This window comes from Trichosurus vulpecula, chromosome 8 (genome assembly GCF_011100635.1).
Source record: "Trichosurus vulpecula isolate mTriVul1 chromosome 8, mTriVul1.pri, whole genome shotgun sequence".
NCBI lineage: Eukaryota > Metazoa > Chordata > Mammalia > Diprotodontia > Phalangeridae > Trichosurus > Trichosurus vulpecula.
The window spans coordinates 31,267,840-31,288,854 of record NC_050580.1 but is presented as its reverse complement, the minus strand read 5'-3'; the positions used below and the strand labels follow the sequence as shown (position 1 = coordinate 31,288,854).

At 42.6% G+C, this 21,015-nt stretch overlaps 1 protein-coding gene across 2 annotated transcripts in view; it reads right to left on the bottom strand.

Moving 5' to 3' along the window:
• The window catches only part of MYPN (myopalladin), a 137,361-nt gene that overhangs the window by 15,682 nt on the left and 100,664 nt on the right, over positions 1-21,015 (bottom strand). For both annotated transcript variants that reach the window (XM_036736136.1, XM_036736137.1), the window contains exons 12-19: positions 19,598-20,140; positions 17,251-17,389; positions 13,193-13,414; positions 10,773-10,922; positions 9,562-9,641; positions 6,616-6,742; positions 3,876-4,083; positions 1,969-2,134 (exon numbers count right to left, since the gene is read on the bottom strand). In XM_036736136.1, the coding sequence (XP_036592031.1) occupies positions 1,969-2,134; positions 3,876-4,083; positions 6,616-6,742; positions 9,562-9,641; positions 10,773-10,922; positions 13,193-13,414; positions 17,251-17,389; positions 19,598-20,140 (1,635 nt within the window). The remainder of the gene's footprint in view (positions 1-1,968; positions 2,135-3,875; positions 4,084-6,615; positions 6,743-9,561; positions 9,642-10,772; positions 10,923-13,192; positions 13,415-17,250; positions 17,390-19,597; positions 20,141-21,015) is intronic.

The following is a 21,015-nucleotide window of genomic DNA, read 5'->3' as shown; positions in this document are numbered from 1 at the left end:
CTTTAGTTTTGCTAATAAAAGCAATTTTGTTTTTATTTTATGCAATTCTAAGATGGTGAAATCTGAAAATATCTTAAAAGCTGTTTGGTTCTAAGGGTCAAATCCTGCCATTCTGAAGAAAATACTTTTTGGTAAACTCTCAGGGCCTACAGTCTGTGCATTCCCACATGGGTTTTGGACCCTGGAGAAGAAGCCTTCTGCTTTTCTTGCTCTCCTGTGCCTTGTGGCTAAGGGCTGGAAGAGTCAAGAAATAAGGTTGTTGAGACTAGGAAGCACATATGCATGTATATATGTATTCATTTATTCAACAAAATAATTCACCTAGTGCCTATTACATGCAAATCATTAGCAAGAGGTGCAGACAAGCCACTAGAATCAGGGCATTTCCAATGAGTAGAAAGGCTTAGTGTGGACAAAATAGGTTTAAAAAAAATTTAAAAAATTCTGCATTTCATTCTGTTCAGTGTCTAACAAAGTTCCTGAGGATTTTATTGATTATTTATTGCAAAGAAAGGTTTTCATAAGATACTTCTAAGTATAGGCTATGTACGAAGGTGGCTGGCATTGGTTCACATATCAAGTCTGCACTACCTAAGATTTAATCATTTAGGATTGTGGGCATGATACAAACAATTAACAAATGACATTTAAAAGCAAGTTTGTTCATGTTTAGGACAATTACACTGTCCCCTTGTGCAAAATGAATTCTTATTTTGGGTTCTGTACAAATGAAGAAAGTATATTGTATGCTATGGCTCTGAGAAGATTCAGCACTCTTTACCAAAAAGATGCCTCTCAGAGAAATTAAATTTCTTATAGAAAGCAGTTGAGCAGTGAAGAAGCTTAGAGACTTGGAGCCTATAGCAGTGGAGGTGCCAGCAGCTGCACAGATGCCCCAAGAAGTCTGTGAAAAGGATATTCCAGTCTTTCCACCATCATCTTTCCACAAGTGGCGCATGGTACTCTGACAGCAACACTTCCCCAATTACATTTGCCCAGAGAAGCATGTTGGTAGACACGGGTCAATTGGTTATTTTTTTCACCTTATCAGGTACCAGGGAATTTTTAAAAATAGTTATATGTTGAAGATGTTTGCCCAAACCATCTGTTTAAAGCTAGGAAGCAGCAATGTACTTCATATTCCAAAGATTTATGTGGCAGGACTGTGTACTCTCTCAAAAGGAGTGTGGTTATGTTGAAATTAAGTGTTTCAAAATCTTTAATAAATGTGCCTTCAAATGTCATTGAAATATTGTTTCTATTATATTTACAAGTTATATCATTAGAATATGAAAGTTTCACAAAGCTGCCTCCACCCCTCTTGGATGTTGGTGTGGCAGAGATCTTAACTATATACATATGCATACACACACATATATGTAAACAGGTGTCCATACTTTCCTGACTGAACATGTGCTAGCTACATCCTGAAAATTCACAAGCTATTGTCTATGTCTGTCTGGACATTGGTGGAAAATGAATCACGTGAGAGGTGAAATCAAGTAGTTTCTGAACTGAAGCTGTTGCTTTGTACCTCTGGGTCTAAGTTTTCTTCTCTGTTCAAATGAGGAATTGGACCAAATGATTGCTAAGGTCACTTTCAGTCCTACGTCCCTAACATTCAAAGTCCTAATGTCCTCTGGACATCCTATCAGTCAGTGTCAAACAACTCAAGCAGTGAAAAGGGGGGATCACAAGTACTACATTTACAAACTCTTAATCGGGCATTTAACAGACCATACAGTCTACACAATTCTAGCCCATGTATCCCACCTAGCCTCTAAGGTTCTCAAGCAGCACAATGACATTCTAAGTAGTAGCAGTAAGGATACTGTCAAAGGTGACAAAATGAATGGGATTTGTGTTAGAGAATCATTTAGAGAAAACAGTCAAAATGTGTTCACTCTGTACGCAAAACCAGTCTCCTCAGTCTCAGAGGTCATTAAAAAATATGTCCTTGTGCTATACCTGATTCTTTCTCTGGTAAAAGGGATGGTCTCATTGTCTTTCTTCCAGTAGAACACAGGGGGCGGCATGCCCACCACACGACACTCTAGTCGAACAGGATGGCCTTCAGGCACACCACTATTTTGTAGTTTCTCTAGGAACACAGGTGCTTTCTTCACTTCTTTGGCTAAATAAGAAAAGTAGATTTATTTTGTGATAAATGAGTACTATAATGTCTTTGTCTTAAGAGTCATTGGATGGATGCGTATTCCTCTGTACACCCCACCCCGGCCACTCCTCTGGCACTTTATACATCTATAATAAGGAATTCTTGCCTTGATACACATTAAAATAGTTTTAAAAAATAAAGAATAGAGGGAATTCTCACTCTTATTCAATTAACTGTACCTTCTGTGAGGAAAAAAAAAGAAGCAACACCAAGGAATTATACATTCACTCAACAGGTATTTATTGATTCCCTCTGCCACAACAAAGGAATTATACTAGGATGCTATGAGGCCTCTGGTCCTTCTCTCACCGAGCTTCTTCATGTCTGTTTATGACCCCATTTTGGGGTTTTCTTGGTAAAGATACAGGGAGTGTTTTGCCACTCCCTTCTCCAGCTCATTTTACAGATAGGGAAACTGAGGCAAACAGGGTCACACACCTAGTAAGTGTCTACAAGGCTAGATTTGAACTCAGGTAGATGAGTCTTCCTGATGCCAGGCCCAGCGCTATGTGCACTATGGTGCCACCAAGCCGCCCATTTCTTTTATTGCTCAACACTAAATTTTGAGAAACCATATTTATGAAAAGCAAAGCTGTCACTTTTCACTTGAACTTATTTCCTGAGGGAGTTTCTTATTTTTTAAAGCATAAAATTGTTTCCTGAATGAATGCTCTTGGTAAGGTAGACCAATTCCCTGGTCAGGCAGCTGACATTTCAGCCAAGAAGCACAAGGCACACATGGGGAGGGCATGTTGGTCAAAGCAACCTTTAAGTATCTGGGTTCCTCCCTTCCAGCTGCTAATTTCTAGGACACCAAATAGAAAAAGAAGAGATGAGCTCGAACCCCCAAATTGTTTTCTTCTCCCTATGATGGCATTCCCTAGGGCAGTGGTTCTCAAGGTGTGTTCCATGGACCTCTAGGGGTTTTCCAGACCTTTTCAGGGGTCAGCAAAGTTTCATGATGATACTAAGACATTATCTGCAGATATGAGAATTCAGCAGTCTTCTCTTAAGCCAGACTTTACAGAGATTTGAAAAATTATGTAAAACAATGCCACTTCTCACTAAATTTTTTGTTTTGGAAAATACTGTTACTCTTAATAAAAAGATATTTATATTAACATATCAAGGTTTTGTAATTGTTTTTGAATTGATATTTTTAAAATGTGCTCATTCTAATTTCTAATACAGTAAATATTGATAGAATCCACATAAACAAAAGCTCTTTGCTATCTTGATAGTTTTTCAGAGCATAAAGGGTTCCTGAGACCAAAAAATTTGAGAACTGCTGTCCTGGAGAAAGTAGGAAACTACCTGGGCCTGGGCAGAAGGAAGGGTGAGTGCTCATTCTGGCTGTGCTATCGATCCAACACTCATGCTGACTTCAGTGTGACTCACTTGGCTGAAGCAGGGTACATGAAAGCACCTGCCCACCCATCTCAAAAAAGGGGTGTCAGGTTTCATTTCATCCATTCAACATCTACTTGTTTAATACTGACTCTATGCAAGGCACTAGACACTAGGCTTTTAGCTCTCTTCCAGAGACATAAGTGGTGAATACAGCCTTCACCACTGGGTTGGTGTAGAGTTAAGGAGTGGCTGAACTTGGGCCTCACGGGGCAGAGGTCAATGGGATCTAAAGATTAGCCCTGGTGAATATCTTGGAAATGAGATTAGTCATCTGAGCAACAAAGCTTACCTACTACCGTGAGCTCTAAACTGAATGAATTCTGTCCTGTTTTGTTGGTAGCGACACATGTGTAGGTCCCGGCATCCTTCTGGGTAAGAGGGTCGATGAGCAGAGAGTGGACTCCAGTCTCTCTAATCAGCATCTTGTGGGTGCTGTCTGGCAGTACAGGCTGGCCGTTGAGCAACCACATCAGTTCTGGGGGTGGTAAGCCACTCACCTAATGAACAATGGGACAGCTGAGGCCAGTGACAGATTGACGACAAGGTGGCTCCATCTCTTTAGCCTCACTAAGCACAACCCAGTGGGGGTGAACCTTTGAGCTACAGGGTAGTGTGGGCAGGGAAACACATTACTCAGGGTATTCCTGGACTTGTTATCACAAGGAATGAGAGGCAGCTGTCACTAACCATAGTCCTCTCTCCTAACTGTGGATGGGATTAAATGAGTCAGTTTAAAATTTGTCATATATTACACAGACATCATTCCATGAACTTGGAGTACTGATAATTACAGGTCCAATCAGTAGTTTTTCTTCATCATCACCATCATCATCATCACAGCTAGCATTTACACAATGCTTTACAGATATCTCATTTGATCTTCATACCAACCCTAGGATGTAGGTGCTTTTATTATTCTCATTACTAGTAAACCCCACATCTACCTGACTCCAAGTTCTGTGTTCTATCCACCGCCCTGGCAAGCTTTAATTCATTAATTCATTAGTCACAGAACCATGGAATTTCTGAGAGGAAAGGGATCTTAGAGATCATCCCCATTTTATGAAGAGAAAACAGGCCTAGAAAAGTGAAGTAACTTAGCCAAAGTGACAGTGCAGGGATTGCAACAGACACCTCCAATCCTAGATTAATTCTTCCTTGTTCACTTTTGTTTAATCTTAACTTCATTTAAAATATTTTAAAATTTAATAAGCATTTATTTTTTTTCTCCCTCTTACTTCCTCCATTTAAAAAGAAAAGAAAAAGAAATTCTTAAAAGAAACATTCACAGTCAAGGAAAACAAATTCCTTCAAATATGTATGTCTCAGTCAGCCTCTCAGTCAGGAGGTGAGTAGTATGTTTCATCAGTCTCCTAAAATTGTGGCCGGTCATTGTGCAAATCAGAGTTCTTACATCTTTCAAAGTCATTTGTCATTACAATGTTGTTACTGTACAAAGTGTTCCCTTGGCTCTCTTCAGTTCAGTCAGCATTAAATCAGACAAGTTTTCCAGGTTTCTCAGAAATCAAACCTTTCATCATTTCTTATGGCATGTTAGTATCCCATTACATTCATGTACCATAACTGGACCACTTTCTAATAGGTGGGGACCTTAGTTTCCAGTCTGGGGCTACTATGAAAAACGCTGCTATCAATATTTTTGCACGTGTCATTTTCCCCTTTCTTTGCTCTCTTTGGGGGTTTTGGCACTGCTGCTCTATTACACCATGTTGCTTTCCACTCTGTGTTTGGGAGGAGGGAACTAGCGTCTGGGGGGTCAGGCGAGGCTTCATGTGAAAGGAGGTGTCTGAGCTGCTTCTTAAAGGAAAAGAGAGGATGATATGAGGCAGAAGTAAGGAAGGAAGGGGTGGAAGGGTTGTGAGTGAAGAGAGAAGTCCAGCATGGCTGGATAATGGACTGTGAGAAAAGACTCATATCCAATAGAGCCAGAAAGGTAGGATGAGGCCAGGTTGTGTAGGAATTTGAAGGATAAACCAGAGGAAAGACTGTTTCATTCTAGACATAATAGGAAATAGGAGTTGACTGAGTCACATGGTCAGATCTGGGCTTAAGGAAAATGGCTAACAGCAGTGTATAGTGCATGATGTGGACTGAAGTGATAAGCTACTTGAGGCAGGGAAAGCAATTAGGAGTCTCTTGAAATAATCTAGGTGAGAGCTGATGAATGCCTGAACTAGGTTGGTAGCTATGCCAGTGGAGAGAAGGGGTAAGGTACAGGAGATGTTGTGAAGGTAGGAACAGCAAGATCCTCCAAATTAGAGATTTGCTGGGAGGGAGAGTGAGGAACGAAGATAAGGCCTAGATTACAAACCCGAGAAACTGGAAGGATGGTGGTACCTTTGACAGAAGTAAGGACACTTTGAAGAGGGGAGGGTTTGGAGGGGGAGAGAATGAGATCAGGGTTAGACATCTTGAGTTAAAGATGTCTCTAGGACATCTAGTATGAAACATGCAATAGGCAATTGGTGATGGAGGACTGAAGCTTGGGGGAGAGACAGACCAAAGAAGTGGATTGGGAATCCTCAGGCTTGTAGATTCCCAATAGTAGGTTGGGAATAATAATCTTCACAGTGTTAGAAATTAAACCTGTGGGAGTTGATGGGGTTGCCAAGAGAAAGGCTATCAAGGGAGAAGAGAAGAGGGACCATGATAGAACTTGGAGAAATACCCACAGCCAGGGAATATGATGTGGCTGATAATCCAGCAAGAGGACTAAGAGATCCAGTGTTCAATTCTGTCTATAGTCAAAGACATTCTTCATTCATCAGGATAAAAATGCCTGAGAGGCATTTACTAATTTCGATGTCTTAACTTGACATGCTGATGTGATTTTTTCTAAAGTAGATCTTAGAATAAAATGCTAGGGGTTTAGTAGAATATTTTCACATGGTATGAGTTTTTAAAAGACAAATTTCCTAGAAGTGTTGGAAGGAAAGACAGAAATGGTACCTCTCCCCTTCCTGGAAAGGAAAAGTGGTTAGATCAAAGAACAGGAACACACAGCCTACCTTACAGTCCAGTCTACAGAGCCGTCCCTCATGAGCGACCATGTCACCAGGAGCCTGCAGGAAATGGGGCCTGAAAAATCGCTCCTGTAAAGGTTCCTTGTCTCCTTCTTGCATCCGGGCTCTCCCCCTGCCACACAAGACAACTTCAGTTATGTAGACCAAATATTTTATAAACCTTAAAATGACGTATAAACTCCTGCTTTGTTTTTGTTACTATCTTGTTTTCACATCCTTTTGATGGAGTTCAGATAAAAACAGACTGTGGACAAGTCACTATCCTGCTCCCACCCTTTTATATTTAATGTTGTGTGGATTATTGAAAGATTGATAAAATGACTGATTTTCCTTCCTAAATTAGGTGTGGGGGCGGGTCATCCTCTGTGGGCTTGCTGTGGGCATCTTTAGGACGGTGCCAACGGCAAACAGGGTGATAGGGACAACAGGGACCTTTTTGTTTCCTGCGTGGTTTTGATTTCTTCTGCTAAATCTTATTTTGAAAGCTTTTCATTCCATGAAGCTTGAAGATTATGAGTATTTGTTACAGGAATACCTCTTAAAAACAATGTTCTTAAATTTTTGTGGATCAATAGTATGTAGATTTGATTGAAGGTCAAATTTTGTCTATGATAATACTCCAGTTCCAGGATGGTGTATTTGTTGAATTTCAAGGACACTTTAATATCTGTATTTGTAAAATAAAGACTATTTATGAGTTTATGAAAGATAATGAGCTTCTCATGCATAATTCTATCTATGATGTTATGCCTTGCTAAATATTCAGTATGTGCCACAATTTTCCAACCTGCACAGTTTCTACCCTTTTCTTCCATAATTGGCATTTAGCAATAGGTTCAGTTCCCTTAAAGATAACCCATCTATAATTTTTGGTGCTGATGACTAATCCCAAATTGCCATCACAAACTCCTAGGTTTTTATTTTTAAATGTCTGCGTGAACAAGACATTTGTTCAAAGCTTCTTAGTTAACATACTGGTTGAGCTTCTATATACATTAGCCATGAAAGTCCTTTTATTTCAGTCTTGGAGCTTAGCTATTTCATTGTCTCCAGGTGGAAGTTAACCACTTGGCAGACTGACAAATCCAGCCTTTTCTATTGCTTGGTTAAGTGAAGTATGTTCCAAAAGCATTTCAATAAGTTTTTAACCTACTTATCATGTGTTCTGAGGACTTGTATCAATCCTCTTCTTCCTTTTTAGCCATCATCATCACCATTTATTATTATTTTCAGTGCTCAGGCATCAAAAATAACTTTCTAACCCATTCTAACATATTTTAACTGCCTTATAGCTCACTCCTCTTTGCAGATGACGTTGTGATCATTGCATTAAGTCCTAAAACACTATAGGGCTCCTGCAATGAAACTTACAGGCCCTCAAGAGATTGAGTGGCTTAGAGATCCAAAGAGGAGCATGCATGTTGTCTAGCTTATGACACGCAGATTTTCCAAAGAAAAATTGAAAGATACATATTGGGCATAATTGTACTGTAGTACATGCCACCAGTGGTAGCTTGTGGGAGAAATGTGGCAGAGAAGATTAGCTGGAAAAGGAGGTGAGCTAGTCATGCAGTGAGAGTGAGAGATAAGAACTAAATGGGCTCCAATATTTGTGAAACATCAAAGACCTGGAAGAAAGCCTTCCATGGGGGAGAGAGCCTTTACAGAGGACCTACGGAAAGACATAAATAAGAAAGCAAAGGATGAGACCATGTGGCTGGGTTTAAATTTGCACTGGCTAAGGGCATCCTACAAGAACGAGCCCACAATCCATCAAAGGATTGACATGTTAACACGTGGCCCTGGTGCTGAATGGTGTGTGTGTGTGTGTGTGAGTGTGTGTGTGTGTGTATGTATCTGTGCAATGCACGCATATTATTGTAGGATCAGCCCAGGAAGTCTGAAGACTCCTCCCCAGAAGCTTAGCCACCAAGGAACAAAGGAATGCTTTATGGTCCAAGTTAATGGAAGGAGTACTCCCACTGATGAAATACAGGTCCTTCATCTATGGAGGTACCTTAAGAGGTTTGCTATGAGGCTCAGAGGGAATATTTTACTATGCTGGATTATAAACAAATAAGAGAAAACCTGATATGGGGTTAGGATCACAGACAAAGTGCTAAGTGTGACTCCAATGATGCAATAGGATGATCTTAAGAGATCTGTCACTAGATAAACCAGCCTCTGGCTCCTTTTCTCTGAAGTCATTCTGGGTTAAATGCCATCTCTCTCATAGCTCTGGCTTACAACAGTTGTACTTGTTCAAAATAAATAAATCAGCATTCAGTCCAGATCTCAAAATGAGAGCCAAAGCAGAAGTCCTGTTTACTACCTGGGACAAGGCAGCTGGACTTTCTAGGCCTATAAATCATGACAGATCATTTTAAAAAATAAAATGGTTCACAAACTTAAAATGGAGATAACAAACCAACAGTATCAGCTGTACTTTTCATAAAGGTATAGTTGCAAGGGTGCTAAAGCAGTATATAAATATCTCGAATGTGAGTCACTATTTTTGTTTCTCTGATAAGTCATATTCATTCACTCTGTCAGCAGCTGTGGAATGTTCTGCCGTAACTTTGTGGCACCAACAGACTCTGGAGGAAGCCAGACTCTAGACTTTTGACTTGAATCACCATCATAAAAAGAGGTAAACTTCTTGCTCTTCTCAAGCACTAATAATGCACATGCTATTTGTATAATCAAAACAGTGACCCTGAATATTAAGTCTGAGGTCCTATAATCAGCCATTAAATGTTTTGTTGTCTCTTGCTCTCGTTTTGAAGATAAGCCAGCTGAAAGGGCATATTTTATATACTATGTATGTATTACTTAGTGCTGCAAAAGTTTTGAAGAATCCCTTCAAAGATGAGTTATAATTTTTTTATAGAGAGGGGTACATGTGAGTTATGGCTTGGTCATTTTGCTTACCTGTGAGAATGAGTTGGTGTAAGCCGGCCACGCAGGGGCAGAGTCTGTACCATCAAGTGGCCAGAACAGCTGATCCTCCCCTAAGAAACAGAGAATAAATGAGCACACCTACTAAAATTAGGCCTATCTTCTACTTGGTCTTTTTCTATAAAGTTTGGGGCTATCTAGTTTCGATTTCATGAATTGTCTTGGGAAGTGTAAAGGCTTCAGTTTGCTTACTAAGAGCTATTCCTAACATGGTCTCCATTTTTATCTCTGGAAACAAATATAACTCAAAAATTGGCAATTGGCATTATCTGGCCTCCCACATTATGGATATTAGATAGCGTATGGCTCGGGTCTTGGCCTTCCTCGCCTATATATCGCTTCTCTCTTTAAAACAGATTACAACCTGAAGAAATACACAGGTCAGATCTGGAAACCACATGAGAACAGTATTTTGTAGCCTTTCTACATAACTATAAGATCGTTTATATCGTTGTCATGCAATCTGGTAGAATTTCAGGTTTTCTGGTCAAATAGTTTCATCATTTATTCTTTGAAGAGTAAAAACAAATATATTATTGTGATCACTGGCTTATGGAATTTTTTCTCAATTAACTCAAAGAACTGGCACATCTAAGATTTTGCCCAGCTAGCCTAGAGGGAATATAGTAAATAAACAGCAATAGAAAGAAAAGTAACAGGATATGTTGGAAAAAGCATGGAACGTGGAATTAAGAGGGACCTAAGTCTGAATCTTGCCTCTGATGCCTACTAGTTGTATCCATGGATAAAAAACCATTTATTCTTCTCTGAGCCTCAGTTTCCTCATCTGTCAAATAGTGATAATAATTACATATATATGTATCATTATAAGTGTTTATACATAAGATGTGTAATGTGTTATATTAAACATATGTAATGCCTTCTCTGTAGTATTTACTTCATGGTGTTGTTGTAAGGGTCAAATGGGAGAAACAAAAATACAAAGGTGGAGCAACTTGCTCCTCACTGCCTGGGGAGGCAGGAGTAGAGGGGTAATGGAGAGCTGATTTTGGAATGGCGTAGGATCTTACGTACTGTCCTCCTGAAGCCCCGATGTTTCATTTTCATTTTTCTAATTAGCTCTGGGTAACTAGGCAGTTTTGGACGTTCCCCTTTCTTTCTCTATATTATATGGGACTCCCAGCTTTGCTTTAGGGGCTGAAGAAGCGTTTGAACGTCTCTACCTGTGGGTTGGCGGCCATGATCGTGTAGTTTCCATCGTCATCACTGGTGGTTGAGTCAATGTGCAGAGAACATGTCCCATCCCCCGTTCTCTTCATCTTGCAATGTTCATTTTTTTTAGAAATTTGTTTTCCATCCTTGAACCAATAAACCTGAAGAGAGAGATAATAAAGAACACGGCTTTTGATGCCTGGGGAGAATAAGTAAGGTGAGGCAAAGGACCTTAAGTGGAGGTGATTATCATCTCCATACAAATGGCCAATCTCTTAAAATAAGTATATAGAACATGGATTTGATAAAAAACCAAACATTTAAAATAGGTCAGTTTTATACTATATGCATAACACTGGAAACAGAATGTCCAACCCAGTGAGCTTGTCAGTGTGGCACAAAGGATAGAGAGCTGGAGATGGAGTCAGACTTGAGGGCTAAACCTTTCTTGGACCCTTACAACTTGTGGGACTTGGAGCAAGTTATGTAATCTCTGCGAACACTTGGTGTTTACTATGTAAAATGGAGATACTTCACATCTGAGAGGGTTGTTGGATGGTTCAAATGAGATTATGTACAGATGTTTTGCAAATGGAAACTGCTATATAAATGTGATTTATTGTTCACATGATGCTGATGCTGAATGGAACCTGGCAAAGTCACACATTTAAGCTGTTGGGATCACTGAAAATTTAGGCTGTCTAACTTCAAGTGGGCCTTCTCTCAAATTTATTTTCTATCCCATTCCCCACAGCGGCTCTTCTAAATGTTCTCTTCTCTCCTCAAATTTCCCACATTTCTCCTTCTTCCTCTCTCTCAGGTGATGACCCCTTCACATACTCAGTCTTTCTGACTCCAGGCATAACATCTGACAACCTTTACACATATATAATTTAAATAACACTCATTATCTTTCCCTCGAACCCACCCCTCCGACCCCGCTTCTAAACTTCCCTAGTACTGTCAAGGACACCACCTAGTTAGCCAGGCTTGTGACTGCTGTCACCCTCAACCCTGCCCTTGTCCTCTCACCACATGGCCCACATAGCCAAGCTCTCACCAAGTCTTATGGCTTCTCCCACCACACTGGTGTGGGCCTCAAATCTGGAATGCCGCAATTGTCCTCTCGAGCCTCCCTCCCTCAAGTCTCTCCTCACTCCACCCCATTTCCCACTCAGCTGCCAAAGCAATTATATTAAAACACAGGGCTAACCATTTCACCCTCTCCCTCACTGAATTCCAGTCATTCCCTATTTACCTCCAAGACATAAAATCCTCAGTACAGTATTTGAAGGAAGCCCCACCACTCAGCCCCTTCCTACATTCCACTCTTCTTCGTACTTCGCTGCCTTCCATGCACTCTACAAGTGAGCTACACTGGCCCACTTGGTGTTGCTTGAGTAGGACATCTCCTGACTCAGCGCCGTTTTGCTGGATTTACCCTATTCCTCGAATGCTCTCTTCCTCATCCCCCCTTTCTGGCTTTGCTGGGTTCCATAAAGACACAGTCCAAATCTCACCTTCTGCAGAAAGTCTTTCCTGATCCCCCTCAATTCTAATGCCTTCCCTATGACACGATCTTCCATTCACATCATACAGATGTTGCATGTACTTAGTTATTTGCATGTTTTCTCCTGGATTACAACGTGAACTATTTAGGGACCAGGACCACGTTTTTGTCTGTCTTGGCATCCCCAGTGTAACAGTGCCTGGCACGTAGTAATCACTTAACAAATGCTTGTTGAGTTCCACCGTCTTCAACTTCCTATTGTCTTCTTGAAATCTGGCTTCTGCCCTAGTAACTCGACTGAAACTCTGCTTTCCAACATTAACAATGATGGCTTAATTGTCAAATCTGATGGCCTTTTCTCAATACACACCCTTACTGACCTCTCTATAGCATAGGACACTGTAGACCCCCCAGGTCCTCCCCACCACTCTCGCCTCTTAGGGATTTTGTCACAGCATTCTCTTGCCTTTCTTCCTACTTCCTCCTCAGTCCCCTTTCTTAGATTATTATCATCATTCATACGAGCCCCCTGACCATAGATATAATCCAAGTCTTTGTCCCAAGACCTCTAAATAGGAAATATTTGTTGTCTAAAAAGTAGCTCACTTGGGATCTCATCAGTTCCCAGGGGTTCAATTATCCCTCTATGCAGATGATTCTCGCATCTATTTACCCTCGCCTGGTATCCACTTGGTCTGAGTGTAGATGTCTTTATCTCCTAGCACTTAGCACAGTGTCTTATCATGTAGGTTCTTTATAAATACATGTTGATCAATTGGCTCAGTTTAATTATATTTCTCACTGAGGGCACATTCACCCCCTTGTGACTGGCCTATTTTCCACCCTCATTTTCAGTGTCTGGTTGTTTATAAGCTTCAGGAAGCGAGGTTTCTCTCCAATGGATGACTGGTACTCACTTACCTTTGGAACAGGTATTCCAACGATTTTGCAGGTGAATGTCACTGGAGAGCCTTCGGTGACCCGGAAGTGCTTGAGTCTCTTATCAAAGATGGGGGCAATGCATTTGCCTGTAGGGATCTCGTCATGCTGGATTTCATCATCAGATTCATCCACAGGAGTACGTTCCAAACGGAACTCTATTTCGTTCATTAGCCTCTGCTCAAAGCTTGAAATCTTGTACTCCTGTGAAAAGAGCAAATTGGTTTCAATCTGAAGGTTCTTCCCTGAACATGAAGGAAACTGCCTGTCAGCATGACTTAGAGATACACATATTGAAGATACTATTTCCTTATTCCAATGTTACTGTGAATGAAGATTTAAGAAAATCCAAGTTAACTACTACAATTTCATGGGAATCCCAGTCTTACTCTCTTACTCTGGACCCTCAGGAGTCGAGTTGAAAGGACACAGTCAAGAGTTCCCAGCAGCACTCAACCCACCCAAACTTGTAGAATATTGACTTTTGCTCTAGGGCATGAAGCCCTAAAGAGATCCAAGCTGTCTGAAGGAATTGGGGGTGGGGTGGGGTGAAGTGAAGGTAAAGTAAAATCATCATTACTATGTACAAAAACACCCAATTTCAGAGGAATACTATGTTCTTAAACCTTATGAAGTATTCTTAAATACCTATCTCCAGTTGCCTATTAGATATCTCAAACTGGATGTCCCATAGAGTTCTCCAGCTCAACATGTCCAAAACTGAACTCTCCTCTCCTCCCCTCCCTTCCCATCCCCTTGCTATACCAGGTGGTTGCAGTGTCAGAGGAGAGAAGGGGGCATATGTGAGAGATGTTATGAAGGTAGAAAACCAACAGCACTGAAAAAGAGATTGGATATGGGGTGGGGGTGAGAGAGTGAAGAGTTGAGGATGACATCAAAATTGAGGGTCTAGGTGACTGGGAGGATGGTGGTCCCCTCAAAAGTACTAGGAAAGTTAGGAAGCACACTAGGCTGAGAGGTTGGGAGCTCTTACAGGAGTGGCAACCTGCAGCCTCGGGGCCACATGTGGCCTTCTAGGTCCTCAAGTGCAGCCTTTTGACTGAGTCCAAGTTTTACAGAACAAATCCTTTTATTAAGGGGATTTCCTTCTTCAGCTCATTTTACAGATGATTAACTGAGGCACACAGGGTTAAGTGACTTGCCCAGGGTCATACAGCTAGTAAGGGTCTGAGGCCAGATTTGAATTCAGGAAGATGAGTCTTCCTGATTCCAGGCCCAGCAATCTCTCACTTTACCACCTAGCTGCCCCATAAATTGAAATACCCCTGGATTTTATAAGGAACCATGATGTGGCCCTGAATTCTTTACAATTTTGCCATGGCTTTGAGTATAGTCCTAACAAAAGACTGTGCCTGCTCTTTGAGGACCAGTCTAACTTAGTATAGAGAGGCTTCTCACCAGTAGGCCAGTGGGTGATGAATGTCTGTGTTAACTCATGAAGTAATTCAAAATGGCCTTTAGTCTGTATAGTCCCATTCATTTCTACAAGGATGGTGGCAGAATAGTGAAAAAGATGCAGAAGATTCTAAGTATTACAAAAATTTGAGCTACCTTATAAACATTAATTTATTTTGGGATTAGGGCTATTCCAAATATGAGATCCTTGCCTTAAGGTCAAAAAGTTGGCAAAATATTGTAGTTACTGAACTGTATTAGTACTGGCATTCTTGCTCTAAATGAAACCAGAATAAATAAATTGCAGTGTCATGATTACTCACAGGTTCTCTTTGGAAAAAGTGACTAATAGATTGGTTTCATGTTGATCCAGAAGGCAATAAGAAATGTCATTTCATGAAACAGTTGGCCATCTCTTCGAGAAGTGTTTATTGTGATTATAAGCAAAAAGAACACAAGGAGTGCAGGATTTTTGAGTTGGAAGGAATCTCTGTGACCATCTAATCCAAACCAGAAGGGAAAGGAATCTCCACTATAACATGCCTGGCAAATAACCATCCAGCTTCTGCTTGAAGACCTCCTGGGAGGGAGAACTCACTACTTCTTGAGGCAACTCGTTCCAATCCTGGGCAGGTACAATTGTTAGAAATTTTCTCCTGCCATTAGCCCATTTAGAGTACTGACATATTACAAAATAGATGTTTACATGTATAATATATATGAAAAAATCCATATATAACCAAACATACATAGTATATGACATAATGACTACAATACATATGTACATCTTACATACATATATATATACATGTATGTGTACATATATGATTAAAAGCCAATCCCCAATAAATAAGTGGTCAAAGTATATGAACATTTCCCAAAAGAAGATTGCAGGCTACTAACGAGTACACAAAATAATCCTGAGGCTTCGTCTCACACCCTGGAAATTGGCAAAGGTGAAGAAAGCTAAGAATAGTCGGTGTTGGAGGGATAGTTGGAAGACTGGCATATTAGTGTATGGGTGATGGAAATGTGAATCAGTACAACCATTCTGGAAAGCAATTTGGAATTACATAAATAAAGAAATTAAAATGAACCTAACCCAGAGCCTCTAATCCAGATTTTCTACTACCTGGCATATACTCCACTGAGGTCATTGATAAGAAGAAAGTCCTCATATGTGCCAATATATTTATAGTAACTTGTTTTTTGTGATAGGAAAGAATTGGAAAGAGTAGATGTCCATTGACTAGGGAATGGTTAAACAAACTGTGGTACATGAATCTAATGGAATATTTCTGTGCTATAAGAAATAAAAATTAAAGCAACTCCAAAATTCTACTTGACATTTGCCAGAATGGCAGAGTTGACAAAAAAGAAAAATCACAAATGTCGGAAGGGCTATGAGAAGACAGGTACATTGATGAACAACTGGTGTACTGTGAACTAGTCCAGCCATTCTGGAAACCAATTTGTAACTATACCCCAAAAGTTAATACTACTACTAGGCATACATTCCAAAGAGAGTTAAAAAAAGATGAAAAGAACAAAGGAAGGAGGCCAGAGGGAGAGAAACTAGAAAAAAACATTAAATTAAATTTTTACAAAAATAAGGAAGGACAGAATACACAAGGGTACTTGGCTTAAATTCTTGTTAAAGAGCTTGAAAAAAAAGATTTCATTCCAGTGGGATATGGTGAAAGTGAACCTTTACCTTATGGATATTAGCTTCTAAAGTCAAGCTTGCAAGGCACAAATCAAAATCACCCTTGAAAATCTCTTAAACTGATGAATAAGGACAGTACAGGTCTAGGATATTTAAACAGCAATAGCTGGAAAAGGGCTGGGGTTTCTTGAAAAGAAGCCATTTAAGATCTGAGAGCGAATGGCGGGTTGCTATGGAAACAATTGAACGTAAATTTTATCTTTCCTTCTGCACAGCTAAGTAATTAGTTAGGAGAGAAGCAGGAAGCAGAACTTCTATTTAGACAGAAGACAACAAAAATAGGTAAAGATAACTGGTAGGAAAACTGATGACTGGGGAGAAAATTCTATATCAAAGGCTTCCCACATGTCTGATTATCATGGAGTGTTGGAATACCACCATTTAATTGTTTCTTTTTCCTGAGTTTAAGAGATGACATCAGAAAGTGAAAGAGGATACCCTAGGGTGCTTCCTAGAAAGAGCAAATATGGCGGTCCTCATTGCCTCTACCAGCCAACATTTAGAACCATCTCTAGCACAGGCAAGGGGTTATGCTAGGAGAGGCACAGGGGAAAGGGGACCGAGGGAGCAGCAGATTTAACTAGGATCCTCTGCATAATCTTGAGCAGTCACTTTCTCTCTCTAGGCCTCAGTATTCTTATCTGTAAAAGGGGACTGAACTTGATGGCCTCCAAGTTTCCTTCCAGCATTAAAAGAAATCTTGGTGTAGGCTTCTTCCTGGTCAATATTATTACACAAAGCAATTTCCATGTAAGGATATCTTAAATAGGGCCTGGCTCTACAATGCCTTGATTACAAATAGGACAAATGTAAGCGTCAACATTCAACCTGGCACAAATCTGTTGCCAAAGATCACATTTAACTTACACCTGACATGAAGGGCTGCCGATGCTCTTACCTGCTGGTTTGCTCGGATATCACTGAAATGCATTTTTTTTTCCAAGTCCTGAATCACTGCAGCCTTATTTTCACGAATGTGTTCATCTGTCACTGGCTGAGGAGACCTTAGATTTTTCTTTATCATCCCCTGGGGTGACCTGCAAAAGAAATCCATAGCTAACATAGCAATAAAAAATATTGGCCTATTGTGAAAAGCCTACATAAAATTAGGGTGACTCAAATAGAAAGCAGAAGGCTGAATAAGAATGAAGTAGGGGACTTAATGTTAAATTTAACATATGCTACCTTCATAAAGGTGTGCTTTATGAAATATAAATACTTCATACTCTGTCTTTATTAAACTGCCAAAGTGATATTCCAGAAATATAGGTCTGACCATGTCCTTCCGCTTTTAAATAAAAACCAGTGGCTTCCTATTTCTAGCATCAAATATGAACTCCTCTAGCACTTAAAGACTTTTACCACCTGGTTGCTAGCCAAACTAGCCTTCCTGCTGTTTCTCCTAACATGAAATTTCATCTCTTATCTCCATGGTTTTGCTCAGGCTGTCCCCATACCTGGAATGTACTCTCTTCTCACCTTTGACTCTTAGAACCATGAATTTCTTTTAAAGCTCAGTTCAAAACTCACCTCATCTTTCTTAATCCCCCTAGCTGCTATTTCCTCCCTCCCAAAATTACCTTGTATTAATTTTGTATACATATTCTTGGGTCCATGATCTTTCTCAGTATAGAATGTAAGTTCCTTGAGGGCAGAGACTATTTCATTATTGTTTTTGGATTCTGGATGCCTGACATAGAGGTACACAGTAGGCATTTTAATAAATGTTCATTAATTTATTTTTTCACTCATTCATCAAGTATTTAGGAAATGATTCCAATTTGCAGAGGCTGAGTACTATACTAACTATATATGGTGGTGGAGTACCTCTGAATTTACATTTGTGTGTGTGTGTGTGTGTGTGTGTGTCACATAGTAGGTGCTTAATGAATGCTTTTAACAATTAGTTAACCATTAACCAGTGTGCATATCCTGTTTCCTAAACCACATTTCACACTCTTCTTGGTCAGGGACCCTCCCTTCCACCTGCCACTTCTACTCAGTAGGTTATTTGTGGGAGCAGCAGGAGGAGATAAAAACAGCGGAGGGAGAAGGCGCTCTGCGAGGCGGCAGGAGAGACCAGTTCCCACAGGAAGCCTTCCCTGGTGCTTAATTCCTATTTATCTTGTAGAGAGATCGTTCATATACATGTTTGCATGTTGTTTCAGACATTACATTGTAAGCTCCTCGAGGGCAGGGGCTGCCTTTAGCCTCTTTTTGTGTCCCCAGTGCTTAGCACAGTGTTGTTCAGTTGTGTCCCAGTCTTCCTGTGGATACTGCAGTGGTCTGCCATTTCCTTCTCCAGTTCATTTTACAGATGTGAAAAAAGAGGCAAAGGGGTGACTTTGCCTCGGGGCAGCCCGACTCATCTGGGCCCTCGAGCCGCCACCGAGTCCAGGCGCCCTCGGGAACCCGCAGCTCCGGAGAGCTACGACCCCGCCCCCAGGAGGCCGGGCTGTTCTGGCCAATGGGGAGAGAGGTCCGCCTCCGCAGGCTGGGGAGCCAATGAGACCGCGCGCCGAGGCCGCGCTTCCGCAGGGGAGTCGCGAGGGGCGGAGCCTTGGAGGTGAGTCAATCCTGCCTTCTTCCCGACACGTGGGCCCCGCTAGGCGGTTGGACGCCAGCCTGTTGTACAGAGGCCATTGCTCCGGGGTGGGGGGATCTGCACCTCTCTCTGTAGGCTACGGCGCTGTGCAGGGGGCGGGTGCTTTTAGGCCCCTCCCCCACGCGAGTGCTAACGAAGCCGTTTGGCTTCGGGTCGTAGGCGGCCTCCCCGCGTCCCCGCAGGCCCCCAGTCTGTCTGCGAGAAACCTCGGGAAGCTGAACGGGCCCAGACGAAGAGCGCGTGCCGGGTCACTCCTGGGCCTCGCGTGGGCCGTGCACACGCACTTGCGGGCTGTCTCCGTCAGAGTGCGGGATCCTCTGCACAAGGGCCGTTTTCCGCTTTTTTTGTAGCCCCAGCACAGGATCTGGCACGTAGTAGGTGCCTCGTAAATGCTTTTTTATGGACTACTGAGCTACGAGGGGCACGTGGTGGCACGGAACAGGCTGGCCGCTGGGGCTGCCCCGAGGGGGCATTCCTTAGGAAGGTATGGTCCCGATTGTTAATGGGGGGAAGGTGCACATCAGGCTCGTCGGACCTCGGCCCCACAGCCTCAGCCCCAGAGTTCCGTCCCTCGCCTCTCCCCCCAGGCCGCCCTTCACCCCCCTCCTCGTCCTTCCCTCCCCCCGGCCACGGTACTCACACACTGGGCGCACTCCGGGGCAGGCCCATGGCGTTCGTGGGAGGGACGGCGGGCAGAGAAGGCAGGACGGCGCTGAGAAAGGCCACGGGGTTTTGGATGCGGCCCGTGGGCGACACCGTGGTAGTGGGGGACACAACTCGGGGCTGGAAGTGGCTCCCGCCGGGGCCGGGGAAGGCGAGGGGCGGCTGTGCGGCTTCCGCTGGACCGCCGAAGGGCGGCTCGTTCTGATGGGGAAGAGTCGCGAGGGGCCTGGGTGCCGGGGGCGGGCCCAGGCTTTCTTTACTGGCCGTCCTCGTGATCGTGGGCCCTGGAGAGCTGGCGGGGGATGCGGCAGCCAGGGCGGTACCAGACGGGAAGAACTGTTTGGGTCGCGTGTAGGTGAAGGTGTGCGCCCGGGGCCCCGGGGGCTGTTTGGAGGCCGAGGCCTGCAGGGCTGCAGAGTTGGTCATGCTCAGGTTCAGAGGAGACGAGCAGGACAGAGGCTGCACCTGCTGCTGCTCCAGGAGAACCTGGTTGTGAAGCTGCTGTAACCGGCTGGAGTCGCTGCACCAAGAGGAGAGAGAGAAAATGTCACCATGTGCCCCGGGAAGCTCGTGCCCAGGTTATTTACAGCGCGGGGGATCGGGGGGACAAGACCGGCCTCTACCCAGCCTGCCTTAGTTGGGTCTTTGTTTTTGTTTTTCCTACAAAATGGATAAGAGGATGCTCGTTTTTCTACAGCTGTCATCTTCATTACTACAGCCTGCTGGTATTCTTCCAAAGATGGATCCATGACCTCAGGAGAAACCGATGGGGCAGATGGTTTTCCCTAAGCCTGAGTTAGGGCAGACTCATCAGCGACCACTCCCTGCAATGCAAGCTGTGCTTAAACCTCCAGGCACTTTAGCCACCCAGTGACAGATGCATGAGTCATCCGTAGGAGAACACACACAGCAGGCTCTTTCTGGAGACTTCCCAGAAACAGGTGGCGCACCAGCGGGTTATGCTGACACACATGGGGAGGATCCCAAAACATCCCAGCCTGAATCTTCTCTCTGTCTCTGCCCCTCCTTCCCTCTGCTTTCTTCTCTTCCCCTCCCTCTGTCTTGCTCCTCCCTCTCTCCATGTCCTCCCTCTCCCTTCCTCTCTCTGCTTCGGTTCCTTCTGCATCTTCAGTGTGGTGCAGGGCAGGCTCAACTCCCCCAGCAATGGCTGCATTGCTTCCTTTGCTTAAATACGCACATAGTAATTGTATGGTTAAAGCCAGTATATTCTCCTGGCGCAAATCACTACATGTTCCTTTTCTGCCTGTGATTCTACTGCACTGCCTTCACCACTGTGCTAAATATTATTGAAAAAAGCTAATTACTATACCATATGGGAGCTATTTGAAAGCCAGTTCAATATAATCCAGAGTTTTTGTTCTCTACTAGACCTAT